The 17,745-nt window shown below is 38.7% G+C and overlaps 1 protein-coding gene across 1 annotated transcript in view; it reads right to left on the bottom strand.

The window, feature by feature from the left end:
- The window catches only part of LOC146329221 (solute carrier organic anion transporter family member 1C1-like), a 67,843-nt gene extending 52,919 nt beyond the window's left edge, over positions 1–14,924 (bottom strand). The window contains exons 1-2 of the mRNA XM_084718156.1: positions 14,282–14,924; positions 179–324 (exon numbers count right to left, since the gene is read on the bottom strand). Of these exons, the coding sequence (XP_084574282.1) occupies positions 179–247 (69 nt within the window). The 5' untranslated portion in view covers positions 248–324; positions 14,282–14,924. The remainder of the gene's footprint in view (positions 1–178; positions 325–14,281) is intronic.
- Positions 14,925–17,745: the final 2,821 nt, after the last annotated feature.

The following is a 17,745-nucleotide window of genomic DNA, read 5'->3' on the forward strand; positions in this document are numbered from 1 at the left end:
GTCTACACACACACACACACACACACACACACACACACACAGACAAGCATGCATACTAAGAGAGCATGTGATCCCCTCCACAACACACACACACACCCACACACATGGAGCATCAACAAGAGAAACAGAGAACGTGTCAGTGGGAGAGCCTTCATCCCAGACGTGTTAGAGTGTGTACCTTCAGGCTGGTGCAGGGAGAGGCATCACTGCGTCCGTTCCGCTGTGTGCGTCCTGGCTCAGCTGCCATCTTCCAGAAATGTCTCTGTGTCTCCTTAGCAGAAGTCTCCCACGTAATGCAATTTCTTGGCACTGATGCATGCAACCCTGCAAATGGATAATTCAAGCATGTGACCCACTTCTCATCCTCAGCACAAAAACAGAAACATGTCTGCAGTCGGCCGCGGAGGGGAGACTGACACACAAACACACAAACGGTAGCGTCTGTATTTGTTCTACAGATCTTAAGACTTAAATCGCAACTAAAAAGTCAACATTGTAATGACTCGGACCTGCGATGTATGCTCTTTTTCTGAACAAAAGCTTTTTTATTTCCAGTTAGCTATTTTAAGCCACAGTATCAAAACCTCTGAGCTAAACATTCCTGCACATCACAGCTACATGCTTTATTGTATTATTCAGCCAGTAACTGACATCATGTGACCAAATACAATGAGGCATGAACCCGAGTTATGAAGTGTGCTAAAACCATAATCTTAAGCCTTAGAGCCTCAATGCACTTGAGAGAAAATTTGATTTGCTGTAAGATTGATCTGGTGGACTGTCAGGGTGGACAGGTTGTATAAACTGGGAGAAAACGACTTCCGTTGAGTGGACAGTTCAACCAAAAATCAAAATGACTTATTTTTCTCCTGGCCTGCTATCAGCCACAGAGATGTCTGCCTCCTCTCAGATTAAGTGGCGCTCAGCTTATGGTGCTCAAAGCATCAAAAATACATTTGAAAAATTCTACAGCAGTGTTTCTTTCCAGAAATCATGATGCGGTTACATAACCCACAGACGCTGTGAGAAGTTTCAAGTAGGAACTATTTTCTATCTATCTGAAATAAATTAGATTCTTTTTTATATTCATATATTTTGGGGGCATTTTATTTGGATAGGACAGCTGATGGTATGACATGAAAGAGGCAGACAGAGCGGTGGAAACTCCAACCCACGGCTGCTGCAGAGGACGCCTAGGATTCTACAGTAGAAATTAAGTAGTTCAAGTAGATTCTAATATCGAAAAAAAAACAGTTTCTACATGAATCTGCTCACAGCAAGGTCTGTGAATTATCTTGAGCAACTGGGTCATGATTTCTGGAAAGAGACACGGGTGTTGAGTCCCATGTAATTCCATGATATTTAAGAGACAGCAGACATCTCTACAGCCAATATCTCCAAACCAAAACTTTCTGGATGGATGAGCAGCACTACAGGTAAGAGTGAAAATATCTATTTTTGATTATGGGGTGAACTGTCCCTTTAATGATAAATACTGTGTTTCAGAATCTGACCAGCCCTGACGGCACTGCTGCAGTGATATATTCTCTCACAGTGAAATGGGTGATTGTCTTAATTCATCTGTTAAATTCCCAGCCCACATATCTGCCACTCTTTATTCTCCATCTGATACTGGCCTATATTGGCCTTCAAGTTCAGAGGTCAAGTGTGTAAGATTTACAGAGATTTACTGGCTAAGGGTGGGGTAAAACGCAATTAAAATAAAATTAAATAAAAAAAAAAATAAAATAAAATTTGCTACATTAAGATTCATCGATTTGCATCGTAGCCCTCTGAATTGAAACAGCATCAAATTGTGAGGTGCCAAAAGGTTCCCACCCCTACTAGAATATGGGAGAAATGAGTTAGTGTATAAGCACCTTAAAGCCTCTTTTCATTACCTTAAAATTCACCTATGGAGGGCGCAGGTCCTCCTGCACAGAGGTCGACATGTTGTTACAGTAGCCCAGAACCAACAAACCAAACACAGGCTTTCGTGTTCTGCTTGAGTTTCGCTGCCACTGTAGGTTCCCCCATGTGTTTGGAAGTCGATAGTGAGATGAGCTGTTTGCAAGTTTCTCTGGGCAATAAAGTTTATTGTTAAACTTGTTAAAATATTCTGCCTCCATTACATATTTCAAATGTGTTGACAACTCTGGCAAAAAACGTGTGTTTATGTATACATTCTGCGTTCTGTATATTAGGGCTGAACAATTTTGAAAAAATATCTAATTGCGATTATTTTGACTGAGATAGCAGTTGTGATATGATTTGCTATATTAGAGATAATGATAATTTTTTACATCATTATTCTTATTTTAATTGAAAAAAATGACTGAGTGTGTGTGTGATTTTTTTTTTGCAGGAATCTGTACCAAATGAAGATTTTAAGTGTGTAGAACCTGATTTGTAGGACAGTATATCTCTGCCTCACAACATTCCTTAATTTAATACATTTTTTGACATATTTTGTCTAATATTTGATTCATTATGGCAATATCAGTCAATATAAATTGATATCAGATTTTTATTTATTTTTTTTAAATCTCCCTAAAATCCAGTATCAGTCCTACCTGTCACTTGCATGAAATTGTGTCATTTATTTGAGCTGGGCTTGTCTGGGCTTTTTTCCACTTTCATTACCTTTCTGCATCTATTTTAGGCTGGCCAACATATGTGAGTGACATGTGGAATAAACACTCTGGACTTGTGTATATTAAATATAAATATTATTATATATAATTTCAAGAAATGTATGCATAAAGGGAAAAAAACTATTTTTCAACACATGGTTCCATTGCAGTTTGGACAAAAAATGCAACAACAACTGAATGAAGTACAGGTACTTTAAACTTCTTGGGCCTTTCTCATCTACATACTTAATTTCAAATTTTCCTAACTAGCTACTTTAGGTGATCTATGTTGTGCCAACCTGTTCCATCATGTATTTGCAGCAGGACATTCCTGAGTCAGTCTATGCAGTATCCATGCAGTGCTGCTTGTGAGCGGGGCCAAAGCACCCTCCGCTGAGCTATATTGACATCATGGTCAACAGAGTGGCCCAAACAAAGAAAAAAGGCATCATGTAAAACACTCACATATGCTCACCATTCAGTAGCTCTATAGCTGCTGTGTAAAGAGCTGCAGCTGTTTCAACTGTGGTAAATTTTTATGTTCCTATTCTTCAGACCATCTAAAATGTGGCGAAAGGCCTTAGTGTTTTCTAATGTGATTCACTTTATTGCTACTATATTTGCTCTCCGCTGCAAATCTATTTATTATCAAAATCAACACTTCCTGCTACCTGCTGCTTCACTGTAAAAGCCTTCCAGAGGTGTTGTTTTATTACAGAGAAAACCACTGTGTTCACTTCTGTCTGGGACAAATTGATCACTACAAGTGGATAATTTCTTTTTTTCTTTCCCTTTATATTCTATGTTTCAGGTCCACCCAGAAAATCATGAACACAGAAATCATGAACAGCAGCTTAACGGTCTAAACTCCACAATTCAGCAGGACATTTTTCTCAGGGTTTTCACATTTTTATTAACTATGTTTGAGCACGTTTAATGTGTTTAGAAGAAAGAATCCTTTTTCCCTTTACACGCACTTGAAGCAAAATGCTTCTTTTAAAACTCTGGATGTAGCTATGCTATTGCTAATGTTGTAGGTAGGCTTGGGCAGAATAAAAGTATACTAGAATATTAAGATACTCTGATGGTATGGTTTTCAATACTGTCAAAAATACAGACACTCCTATCTCTATTAAACTGATTTTGTTATACTGTATTGAGGTGACGTGTAGTAGTTTGCAGCACGTGCCACAAGAGGTCAGTCTCTCTACTGTGGACAAGGCAGTGCAGTTAAGCAGAGAAACAAAGTTACAGGACTAACTAGTGTGAAAGAAAAATGCCTCTGCGCCTGTTTGGGAGCATTTTGGCTTCAGTCCCGATGATAAAGGTAAGCCAGCAAATACCGCAGACCACTGATTGGTCAGCGTATTGGTTCATGTACCTGTACTTTACTTGAGTATTTGTTTTTCAGACAACTTTATTTTTGCTCCCTATATTTTAACACAAATATCTGTACCTTCTACACCTTACATTTTCAAAATAGGCTTGTTACTTTAGTTTTAATGCATTTAACGGGAATTATTGATTTTTATTTTTGCATAGTTGCACGCTAAGGTGGAAATGAGCTTAACATCCAGACAGATTTTAACCTTCAGTGGGGCAGTAACATAGAAAAGATGATTCCATGATGTATCCATCAGTGCATATCATGTATGACAGACGTAACACAATGAAAATGACGTAAAGGACATAACAAGACAAAACAGATAAGAGAGGGAGACTCAGCTGCAGAGAAAAGGTGAAGTTCAGTTAGCTTTACACAGATGCAGCCAGTAGAAATTACCTTTGTAGAGCTACTTTTTACTTTTTTAAAAAATTGTTTGTGATTGATCAGTTCTACAAAAAATGTTGAAGCACAATGGATCAAAAATGTGTAGGGCTTCAAATGAATAGAGTTACAATAAGGCAACAAGAAAGTCCAAATGAAGATGACTCCTACATTATGCAACCTAAGTATTAATTTATTCAAATATTTTATTTTGTATAGACACATGAATGAAAAACAGATTTTAGATCCTTTTCATTTCCTCCCACCTATTCATTTTATGATCCTTGACCTCTTTCACTCCCTCTCTATGGTTTCTTTCTTTCCAACATGTCGCTTTGGTCTTGCTTGTTCCACATATTGCTGCTTCCTTCCCCTTCAGTTCATTCCCAGTGATCATGTGAAACTGTAAAAGGAATTGCTCCAGGGGTCCAGTTAGTGATTTCTAAGCAGCAAAGAACACTAACACAATACGGCCACCATTTCTGTGAGTGATAGCGCAACTGGTGCCACGTGTAACGCACTTGCATTTCTCTGTGAATGATTTTTCTGTCTCAAAGACCAGAGCAGAACGAAGGAGCTGGCTAATCGCAACAGGTTTGACCTACTTTCAAAGAATTAGACCAACAGCAGCTTTAAGTGGGCCAATATGAAGCAGAGGCCACAAAAGCAGTAGGTTTTGCAAAAAAGCTATAAGTTCAGGCACTGAACAAACTACTAAACTTACTTGTGTACCACCAGCGTTTAAACTCACTAAATCCACTTTTCTCATTCCCACAAACACTGGCTATAGTCAGTACTGTACTGCATCAAACACCATTTAACCTCTCACTATTATGTAATGTGGGACATTTCAGCCACTAGACCACTCACTTAGCATGGATAATGAAATTATATACACATATAAATGTATATATATATGTGTGTGTATACATATATATATATATATATATATATATATATATATATATATATATATACACATACATATATATATATGTATAACAGTAGGCTAGCCACTGTTACTGTTGGTGTGATATACCACAGATATATAAGCCAGAACAGTATGTGGTCACAAAATAATGTTAAAGTGGCCATATTGTGCTAATCTTCAAGCTCAAACTATATACAGTTAAGCCCGAAATTATTCATACCCCTGGCAAATTTTGTTTAAAATTACTTTTATTTAACCAGCAAGTTGTTTTTTGGACCGGAAATGACACAGGCTTCTCCCAAAAGATAATAAGAAGATGTACAAGAGGCATCATTGTGGAAAAAATTATTTCTCAGCTTTTATTTACATTTGAACAAAAAGTGGCTGGTTGAATAAAAGTAATTTTAAGCAAAATTTGCCAGGGGTATGAATAATTTCCTCCATCGTCTCTTGCTTACTGATCAATACACATGAAATGGTGAGTGTCTTCTCTCTCGTAAACCAGAATTCCATACAGCTTCTGTTCTATAAACCCCTGTAGGTGTTGATTGCACTCTCAGTTGAAACCTTAGCATGCTGCTAAAGGTCGGCACCCTGAAGAGAAGAAGCTTTGGCTACAACTTATAATGTCAGTGTTACCGACTGAATATCCTGAGAATTACCGGGTGCAAAGCAGGACATTGGCCACTGGCAGCTCCAACTCCACAGCTATCTAAGTATCTGCAGGGAAAAACACTAAATTGTAGCAAGATAAATGTTCTTCAGTTTTTCAAATGAAAATATTGGAGACTTTGAGTATCTAAGAATATCTAGTTTTACAGGCTTGACTGGCCAAAGGTCAAGATGCTCACTCAACACATTACCCAGGAAATGTCGCCTTTGTTATGGTATGATGGGTATTAATGGGAACAGAAAACCGTCTAGTCAGTAAAAGCTAGTTAACTCTTTTCTCCTCTTCAACAACCCACTAAGCTACCAAGGCCAAACACACACACAGACACACACCCACACACTAACCACTTACGGTTAGGAAAAAGGTTTGGCTACAGTTTGGGTAAAAGGGCTGGATTCAGCAATGATGAATAAAAATGGATGAGACATTGTCACTTCCTCCCACTGTACAAAACTGAATCCAAAATATCCCAGATTAGGGATGTGCACGATTAGTTGACTACATGATTAAATGTTGCCACCCTCACTAGTTGGCACCAGAAGTACTAGTCGGTTAAATTATTTAGCAATATTTTATTCAAGCACAATGTTAACTACTTGCCACTAATAGGGATGCACCGATACCAATACCAGCATCGGGTATCAGTCCAATACTGACTTCACATACTTGTACTTATACTCATAAAACTACTCTGATACCCCACACCTGATACCACATCACAAAAAGTAGCTGCTCGATACAAGTAAACATCTAAAGATCCGCCATGATGCAGAGTTCAAGGTGTTTGCTGAGACTGGCTGTCCCCAGCATCATCTACTAACGACCACAGCGACTTTGGAAACTGTCCATAAAATCCCATGTAAATCCATGTAAAAGTGAAATGAATGCAGAGTGCAGAAGTAGACCGCAGCCAGCCGCTATCAGTCCTGGCCAGTGTAAACTACTTGAATGCCTCTGCAAATTAATCCGAAGACAAAAAAAATCACTGCTGCCATCTGTAACCCTGTTTTATTCATAATAAGCTGCTACACCTTCTTTGTGTACTTAATCTTCACCAAAACAGGTGTACAACTTTATGGATGTAGCTAAGTTCATAAACGATATGATTCAGAAATCTTATAACCCAACCTGTCTGTTAACATTTCGCCAGGCGTTTACTGGCGAGATCGTAGTCTGTTTTTAATGTTGTGTTACAGAGTTTGGGGAACCCTGAAACACTTTTATTAGGTAGGTGTCTGGAAAGGAACCCTTGATTTGCGAAGTTCTCGCGAGATTTTTCTATATCGTCCTTTCATTGTGACGTTAAAATGATCACTCTGGCGAGATCTTCCACGGTTCTGGAGTTCCCTTCAAGAGTCGACCATCTGTCACCGTCTCCTCTACTTGTGTCACTTCGACACATCTGCGGTCTCTTCTGCCTGTGTCGTCACACGTTTTCTCATTGGTTGTTTTTTGAAAAGTCAGCAGCAAATGAGGTCAAGGTTAAAATCGCGCAAAGCATTTTTACCGCTGATCATGTGTTTGGGCCTTTGGGGGTTCACAGCAGGGTAAACAAAACTGTTGCACACATGACACCACACTCATACCTGTCCCCCATAATCAATGACAGGTAGGAACTATTAGCTCTTAGACAAGAGAGACAAGACGAAGAAACTTAAATACTACATATGTAAATTTATAATTAAAATACTAGTTAGAATGCTGTAAATGATAATATATACCGCTATTTATAATAGTAAACTTAATCCTGCAAGTCCACAATAATGTTGTGAAATTATTATACAGAAATATATCATATACACACTAAACTGCACAGCTTAATAAGGAACACAAAATCAGTAAAGTAACTTACTACAAATAACCTAAAAATTTAATGTGTACAGTAACCATGGTTACACTTGTGGCAGGAAAAGGCAACAATGATTTGTTACATTTAGAAAATGACCATCTAATGAAAATAAAATATGTCTTAAAAGTTACTGTAAGAACTTTAATGGCATTATTAAGTACTTGTATCAGTACTTGGTATCGGCAAGTACCCAAATGTAAGTACTTGTACTTGTACTTGGTCTGACAAAAAGTGGTATTGGTGCATCCCTAGCCTCTAAGATGTTACGAAGTCACCCGCCACCAGTCGGGGCTGCGGGCCCATCAGATGACAGCCCCTCTCGCCGTACGCTGTAAGCGCATATGCCCTGATGGTTAAGCTGACCCTAGATGTTTATATCAGCAAATTCAGACAGATTACAGCTCATAAAACCAGTGTGGTTTGGCAGTGTTTTAATCTTGAATATAAATAATGTTGAATGTAGACTGTGACAGAATAAACTGTATAACCACTCAACTGAAGCAATGTGTACCTACATTCAGCACAGACACGGACATTAACCTGCAAGAAGAGCAGCTACTGCTGCTAGCACTGCTAACATTAGCCACACTGTGTAGCAGGCTACCCACAGACACTGTGATCCTGTTCAGTCTGAAACAGAACAGTGAAACATTCAGTGAGTTTTCATGTTTTGTAGGTTAATGTGCAATGTTTGTATTACACAGCGCAAAGCAGTGCGCATTTCAGCTGCATTTAAAGTATGATTTGGTGATTGTAAACTCTAATTAACAGCTTCAAGTGGCTCTTAATACACACAGTATTTTTTGGACAGTGTTTAACATTATCAGTTAATAAATTGTGTTCAGTTTTAACTGCATTCTAAGTGTTTATTTACTGTTAGACTAGTCAACTAGCCTAAATTAAATTTTGTGTTCAATTGACAGGGAAATTAATTGCCATCCCTGTCCCAGATATGAGTGCTGCCATTTATCATCAAATAACTAATTTAAATCAAACTTAAGAAAAATGAAAACTTCAACAATCATTAGCCTGATAAGAACTATCTAAAATGACAGACACCATCTTTAGGAAAAAAAATGTATTTGACATGTACTTTAATTTTTTAGTTTGCCCCATGTGTTAACACTGGGAGGCAGGATTTATGTTTTGTACAGCAGCCATCCACCAGGAACCAACTGAAAGTTTTGGCTTTACATTTGGGGAGCTGTGATTCTGTCACCTTCTAATCTACACTGTCATTGGTCATCATGATGTTTGTATATATCTTCCAGGTAGACAACCCCTGCATCACATACACATAATTTAATGGCAGCATGTTGAATGTTTTATTTTTTTCATGATGTCATTTCAAAAACACGTGTTTTATTCTTTCACTAACTGCTGGTTCACACTACAGACTGGAGCAGCACATGATGGCAGTCGCTGAACTGCTGCGGCTTCCACACGTTGTGGTGTTCACATGGGTCAAATATCTGCTGCGAGGCGGCAGCTGAAAGTTCTTGTCTTTCTACATAGAGTTTACAGAATAGTTTGAAGTGAAGGAAATAGCTGTTTTCTGAACGCAATCAGTGATTTCCCCCTCGTTCAGAGACAGAGGGAGGGATGAATGGATAGAGGGAGAAGAAAAAAGAGAGAAAGAAAAAAGACACTGCCCTGCAACAAGATTTTTTTTTTTTTTAATTTCTGAGACATACTGCACAAATGTAGACAATCAAACTGTAGTGAGAGGTGTCCTGTTGCTATTGCAATGTCGGTATGACTGTCAACAGATCTTTTTTAATGTGTATTTTTGCAGACAACCATCTGCATCACACGGAAAAAATAGGATAGGCTCCAAATTTCTAGGTGAAGTGTGGTAAGAGCAGAAAAATTAACACTTGAAAATACATCAGTGTGATAAGACTTGTCTAAAATGACAGAGATCATCTTTGGGAAACATTTTATTTCACATGTACTTTGATGTTTTAGTTTGGGCTATGTCCAACTAATTAACATTGGGAGGCAGAATTATGATTTGTGCTGCAACCCTCCACCAGGAGGCGACTGAGATTACAATTGTTTGGTTCATGAACTCTGCCTAGATAGTGCCCAGTTTCAGAGATATTTCAGACTGAGTTTGTCCAACTGGGTGGTGGTGAGATGTCGCTGTGGGTGGTTTATCAAAGATACTAACAAAGCAACACAGAAAATAAGCGCAACAGAAACTTAAGATAAGTCAGGCCACTGTTTAAAGTCCCTGCTAAGGGAAAAGGTTGTTTTTCCTCTAAACACTATGCACCTCTGTTAGAACATAATGGAAGAAAACATATGTAAACACTGAGAACCATGTAGTGCTGAACTGTGGATTCAACCATTAAACTGTTGGTTAAACATGGCTCGGTGATGTGCCAGAACCATGATCCCTCCAGCATGATAAAATCTCCATAAACCAACACATGAAGGATACTGCACGTCTACGCCACGATTCTGGTCCTTCCTCCACATGGCTACAAGTCTGTCTAGCAGTGTTTCAGAAGCATTTCAGCAGAAGAGCATTTTGGCCACCTGATTATGTTTACTTGCTCAGATTTTGTTGATTAGGTCCTCTTCTCTTGCTCTTTGTGCTTCTACCATGGATAAGCAGGCTACGTGGTTAAATAGTTTCTTTTACGTGTGTCTTCATGATCAAGAGTCTGCACAGGGTCTTTTATTTTGAAAATTAACCGGATTCTCTCTGCCTTTTCTGTGCCTGACTGCCGGCCCAGTTCGATATGCTCTGTGCTAATTGATATGGCACAGGACACATCGAGGCACTGCTGGTGGAATCACAAGCATTGTGTAGAATGGCTGCGATCAGGTCCAGCTGACGTGGCACAGCCATACTGCAACACAGCCGCGCCTGGTGGAATTTAGCCCCAACAGTCAGTTATGAATGAACCACAGCGACTCTCTCAGTCCAAATCAGTCCAGCAGTTCACTTCAGTTCACATCAGTTCAAACACCTCGACACAGAAAAAAAATAAAAATAAAATACCACCCTGTCACTGTCCTCTGACTCTGGTGGCTCAAATATGTCTGGACATGTCCAATAAGGCTGCTAGACAAGTGTCCATGTTTCAGGTTGTTTTCAGGTCATAGTGGTTTTTGACACTGAAATAGCAGAGCAGACACACTCCAAGCATTTCATAGCAGAGAAAACTGTTATTTTTTTCATGATTTTGAAACCTAATTTTAGTGTTTTTGAATCATTCAAAATTGACTGAGTGGTTAATAACATGTTTCTGTTCTTCAGAATCTTTAAACATTACAGTTAGAGCTGAAAATAGAGGGAATAGACAAGTTTGCCGATTTTACCTTTGTCCGCAATTCAAATCAGGTGCCACCTTTCTACCCTGAAGTGACAGTTATTGTTAACGTGACAGCGTGGTGATTCGGTCTATGAAGTGAACAACGTTGCAGTCAACACTGGTGATGGTAAACATAGAGGTGTCACTGATGTCAGCTACACATTTGCTTTGACAACTAATTAAGATGACTAACACTGATGAATGTGGTGCGATGGTATAGGAAAAGCAAGAGTAAATTTATCCTGCCATGTGCTGCTAGGAGAGGTTATATATATATATATATATATATATATATATATATATATATATATATATATATATATATATATATATATATATATATATATATACATATATGTATATAGTTCAAATAAATAGGACCACTTTTTATGATTTTATACAAATGACTTTGTACTTGAGACTTGGGCCTGCCATCAATGAGAATAAAGCTATGTGGGAAGGTGGGAACCAAAGAGCTTTTTACAAAAGAAAAAGAGATCAAATCCAAGGGGTCTTCAACCCTTTTCAGGCCATTGACCCCTTATACATATATATATACATACATACATATATATACATATATACATTTTTTTCTTTCTTGTTTGTGATTACCCATAGCTGTTATGTCAGCAGCAGTTGTAGCATGGCTACAACTAATTAGCTAATTAGCTTCCTTTTCTTCTTTCATCAGTGTTCATCAGTGTTGTCTGAGGTGGAGGGTATGTCAGAATCTCCTTGTTTGTGATTTAGTATGTTAGCTACCTCACATGGGTAGCCTTTTGTCAGCAGTGTGTAACTTAAATGTGTAGATCAATTTCATTTTACAAACAGACAAAGCACAACACGTCTTACTCTGAAAAATCGCGCCCACTAGGGGGAAAATAATCAGTGCCACTGTATGTAACCAAGGGCTGAAACTAACAAAGTGACTGTAGCTAGCTAGAAACATTAGACACCTCATGCCTGTGTACTGACAATGTCCTACAAATACACACACACAGACACCGGAGAGCTACAACCCAGGTAACCTACCATGTAGAGACTTCTACAAAAGGCATGAATGTGCTTTGTTGTCAAGGCTCCAGCAGACTCCCTCTTTTTCAAGCAAGGACACCAGACAGTTTGACAGCAGCTGCTCATGGCTGGTTAGCTCTGGCAGTGCTAGCTCTGACTGCCAGCTATCTGGCTTCACATACTACAGAGCCATGAGGCAATGTCCCCCTATAGCAGTTGTCATATGCACCCCCTCCCTGTCCTCTTCTTCACTTCCTTGACATTATTTTTTTTTTTTTAAGCATTTTTCAAAATTATGCAGTGGGTGAAGTTAGGCTCACACGTGGGAGTGAAGTTAAACTTTCAGCAGCTTATAAAAACCTACAGTGTTTCTGTGTATTTCATCCTATTGGGAGTGCATCCCACCACACAGCAGCTTTTAGACATATTTCTGTTGTTTTCATGTTGACAGAAAGTGACATGATTAAGAGCTTTGTTTTTAGCAGTCTGGTAGCAATTCTAAGGACCAGCATTTAGGGTGACACTTGTGATCTTGCGGTAACTACCTTTTATCAAGCATGTCAAACAATCAAAGGAAGGAACATTTTTCCCAGAACCTGAAACGCAGGAAACACCCACAGGCAGATTTGAACTAAGGTTTGCACTGCAGGTACAGCAGGTGTCTCGTGGAGGACTTTTCTCCTGTACAGTCTGTTCATTGTTCACTGCATAAGTGTATAATGTTCATAAAACAGTTTATTATAGTTCATCATAGGGATGTTGTAATATAGTGTTATCAATGATAGCAGTGATATTAACAAAAAGAAATATTCATATCATGTTGATAACATATGATGATATTGTGCACATAACCCAGTGCAACTTAAACATATCGTATGCTTTTAATCCCACCTCACCCCCACCCCAGCACACACACACAAACTTGCCAAAAAGACAGACAAAATGCACAATAAACAAAGTTTGTTTGTTTTTTTTTGTAATTTGCCTGGTGGAGCAAATGGGTCACGAATCTACCTGCCCAAAATGCAAATGCTAAAATTGTTCAGACCAGGGCTTCAACATGTAGAAAATGTCAGAAAATAACGAAAAATGTCCATCACAGTTTTTCAAAGTCCAAGATGATGTGTTTAAACGTCTTGTTTTTGTCAGTCCATAACCTACGATATTCAGGTTAAGATGATAATAATAAAAGGAGAAAAGCAGGAATTTACTTACTTACTTATTTACTTTAATGATTAGTTTAACAATGTATCAAAATAGTTTAATTCTTTTTTTTACCGCTTGCTCATTCGAACAAGTGAGTTGCTAGATTTACTGGCCAAACATGGCATTTTACTTGCCCCAGGAAAGCAGGCGATCCTTATTATTGATGCTAAAAAAAAAATCTCACATTAATATCATTATTGTGAATTATTTTGGCCATAATAATCATACAGTGACATTCTGACATTGCAACAACCTTAGTTCTAGGGCAAGGTATACAAATTGGTTAACCATGTTTTTAAAATCCATTTTAAGAAAACTAAAAAATTACATTATAAATTGCGGTACAGTTATGTCCTTTAAAAGAAGGAGCTGTTCAAAGACCTGGGAGCTGCTAGAGAAACTGTTTTTACTCTGTACATTTTATTCAACTTGGATAATTGGACTGAAATGAAGAAAGTGATGGAATATCAAATATAAATAACTGTTAAAACTTCTTAATTATCTAAATTTGGCATTAAATGACTATGCATTTTATGACTGCTGACTGAGTATTGAAGCAATTCAGTCGGCACCATGAAAGTGTCTACTTTTGTATTTAATAAAAAAAACATTTAAATAAAAATATTTTGGAGAGGAATTATTAGAGAACTCTTTAGTTATACATGAATTAGTTAAAGCGGGTATTCAACAAGTGGTTGGCTATCTGAATATCTTATCGCTGGAAAAATAAAAACGTACAATAAGGTCACCTGAAACAAACAAAAAATGCCTCTTGCCATTTTCATTAAAAAAAAAAAAAAGCTCAAGTTCATTCATAAATCTGGAATATCTTCACACGGAACATTTGATTGTTTGAGGGTAAAACCAAACGCACCACTCACCTCAGTGTCCTGTGAAACAGTCGTCCAGTCGCTGGAGCCAGCAGAGATTAAACAGCCAATGGGAAACGCAGGTAGCCAGCTCCCGTCAGCCCTCAGCCAGCTCCGGTCAAACTTCTCACGTGGATGGGGAAGCAGGAGAAGCGCCGACTCTTATCATGAATGCTCTGAGACCGACGTGTACCTTCAGAGTTCATTTCCAGCCGACTTCACGGTGACTCTCCGGCAGACTAGTCCAAATCACGCAGGGATCGTTATCTCCTCCAACATGTCTCCTGTTTTTTTCCTTCAGCGGCTGGCGCACATCAGTGGAAACGCGCGTTAGGTGCGCTCGTAAAGTGACCCCGCCGCTGCCTCCTTTTGTTTTTTTTTTCTCAGACCAGAGCCTGCGGAGAGACACGGCGAGCGTACACGCAGAAACACGGCTGTCTTCATCTGCAGCTCCCTCTCTCTTTCCCCTCTCCTTCTCTCCCGCCCCTCTTTCCCTTCTCTCTCTTCTCCTCCCTCTCTCCCTCCCTCCCCTTTCTGTCTAATTTCTGTACATTTCAACTGCCCTTTATTAGAATCATATGACAGCGTCACGCATTTGTAAGTAGGCTGCGGTAGGGTTTTTAATTGAAATTTATAAGATAATATTGGTCTGATAGCAATCTTTGATTTGGTTTAGAAATGAGATCCCTAAGCTGCTGCTGTGTTTTCCCCTCTTAAAACTCGCGTCATCAGCCGGTCTGATTTGCTTAACAAGGAGATAATAACCTTTTTGTCAAATAAAAGTGACTTTTATTAGAAAGTTGGCATGAAAAGAGAGTACACTGCCATTTGGGCAGAGCTACAGAGAGGCAGAGATAAATCAGCAAATAAACTGTCATATTTACTTCTTACAACCCTCTGCAATAAAAATGTTTACTCCAACCCAGTTTAAAACAGGCACATGATGGGGTTATGTATTAAAGTTATGCATCAATCAAGCAAAAGTAATTCTCCAGGTTCTGTGTTTATAGATTATTTTACAAGTTATCCTTAAAGCGATAGTCCACCCAAAAATTGAATTTCACTTAATATCTACTCACCCGTATTGATGTGAGGATGGATGAAGATCTCCAGTTCACAAAACACTCCCGGAGCTTCAGCGGAAAACAGGTTTGCAGCGAAATCCAGTACAATTGCAGTTTTAAGATATAAAAAAAGAACACACAAAAAACACAAATTTCTCCATACTGTGGTGTAATCCAAGTTTCCGTAAGCCGCAACATTAAAATTTGACCCGGAAAGACACCATTTACACCATGTTTTTAGCCTAAATGTCAACTGTAGCCTATCCAAAATTGCCTTCAGGGACTCATGGGGCAAAGGTGAGTCGCTTGGGAGTATGAACATCTGACAGGAGACACTGGATGTAGGACCCTCCTGCATGGTCTGCTATGGCTTTATCACCACCTTTAGATTGGGACACTTTGGGTCCAGATATTCTGATATTGTCGACATGTCTAGTCACACTTGAGTCAGAGTCTTGATAAATTAGACTCGAGTTGACAAACTCAATACAGTGGGAGGAAGTGAAGACGTGTCGTCCATCTTTACGTACTGTCATTGCTTTAATGCAATTTGATTTGAAAATACTTGACACTTCCCTGAAGCCAAAAGATTAAAAAAAGGCTGTTATTTAAAAAATGAATCATTTTCTGAATCAACTAATGCTTTTCATTCGCAGCAAGTCGACACTTCATTCCCCAGATCCACTTTGTGTGAATCACTCCGACAGCATCATCAAGTTGCAGGAGAGAACTATCGAGGACTAATGTTTTGTTACAGTGATCCAGTTGGAAAAACAGTTATACCAAAGATAATTTCTTTCACATACGAAAACTACACAGTGGTCAACAAAAAAAATGAATTGCAGGTCAAAGATTACAGACAGAGTTTAAAAAAGAGTTAAGACTTATTTGTGACTTGCAAAACAATGACTTTGGCTGAAGCAAAGGATTCGTCTCCTTGCTTAAAAAAATTTGTCGCTGCATTTTCAGTTTAAATTTCCTCATTGGTTTGTGCGAAGCAACGACCTGCTCAAAGTGACATTTCTTTCTCCCGTTGGCTTGAAAGTATCTGTTTATTCACCAACATGTTCCTGCATCGTGTCGTGCAGCTCAGCTACTGTATGTGCTGTGACTGTCCCCTGTGAGGCGGACAGATTTTCCTGCTCGACAACAGTCTTGCACCTTAACCTCCTCCTCCGGATCTGATTACAGACGGAGGACAGATCAATGTTAGGTAAGCATGTGGAAACAGAAGGTGACTGGTAGCATATTTCCACCATGTTCTTGTACCATCTGTCCCGCCACACTGTATCTGATTGCATTGGCACTCCCAACTGTCAGATGGTAGGCATTACAAAAAGCATACAGACCCTACTGTCATGTCCTTGAATTTTTCTGAACATCTCATTTACATTAGGTCTTCAGCATCTGCTGATAACTTGTTTAAGTATTTCTTTAGTGGTTGCATTACAGTGTGGTAACGCAACAGGTATCTGACCCCGTTGGATATCTGTCCAAGCATCTTAGGTTTGCGCACTGACCTCCTCTTGGCTGACTGCATCACTTATTCACTGACCAATGAAGATTAGCTCTCTCTCAAGCTGCAGAAACATTTCTTCATGGTCTAACACCAGTTGGATGTCTTTAAATACATCAGGCTGCTGCTGTGATGCTCTTGGAAATTACTGTGAACTGAAACGCTGCCCCAATTAGGTCATTGTCTGACCCCATAATATTCATAGAGTTAAGAAAACTGTTAAAACTTTTAATAACCTGAATGTGGCATTTAGCTAGTCAGGATTAAATCAGGAAATGTATAAAGATTATAGTAGGCACTGAAAAAACATTTTAAAAGCACTTGCCATGTGCATTTTCTTTACACATCATGATGTTCTAGACAAGACAAAAGTAGTTTTTCATAATCTAACACACAATAGCGTCTGATCTTGAAAAAATAATTTCATAGAGTCACCTCTCAGAAAATCAATCTAAAAAAACATGGGGTTTGCTACTCCTTGTTTACCACTGGTCCTGTGAGGACTCATAATTGACAAATCTTGCATGTTTCTATGTTGCTATGGTGACACATGGTTCATGAAATATGAAGAGCTTGGATAAAGCCAGGCAGATACAGTAGTACTGTATAATTCATTATAGATGTACAGTGTTGCACACATGCAGCGTCCTCACCTTTAAACCCTTCGTCACCTTTATGTCCTTATAGCACATAGAACGAGGACATGGCCTGATGCTGAATTGAGAATTATATTGCTAAAGGATAAAGGTGATGATCTCATTATCACCATCAAAAATTTAAATTTCACAATTTATATTATAGTTTTCCTTATTGCAAAATATTGCCTTACTAACAGAGCTTAAGTCAATTTCGAAACAGTTAAAGCTACGGTTTCACAATGAACAGCAAAGGCCAAA

This window comes from Lutjanus erythropterus, chromosome 4 (genome assembly GCF_056507025.1).
Source record: "Lutjanus erythropterus isolate fLutEry1 chromosome 4, fLutEry1.hap2, whole genome shotgun sequence".
In the NCBI taxonomy this organism is placed as follows: Eukaryota; Metazoa; Chordata; class Actinopteri; order Lutjaniformes; family Lutjanidae; genus Lutjanus; species Lutjanus erythropterus.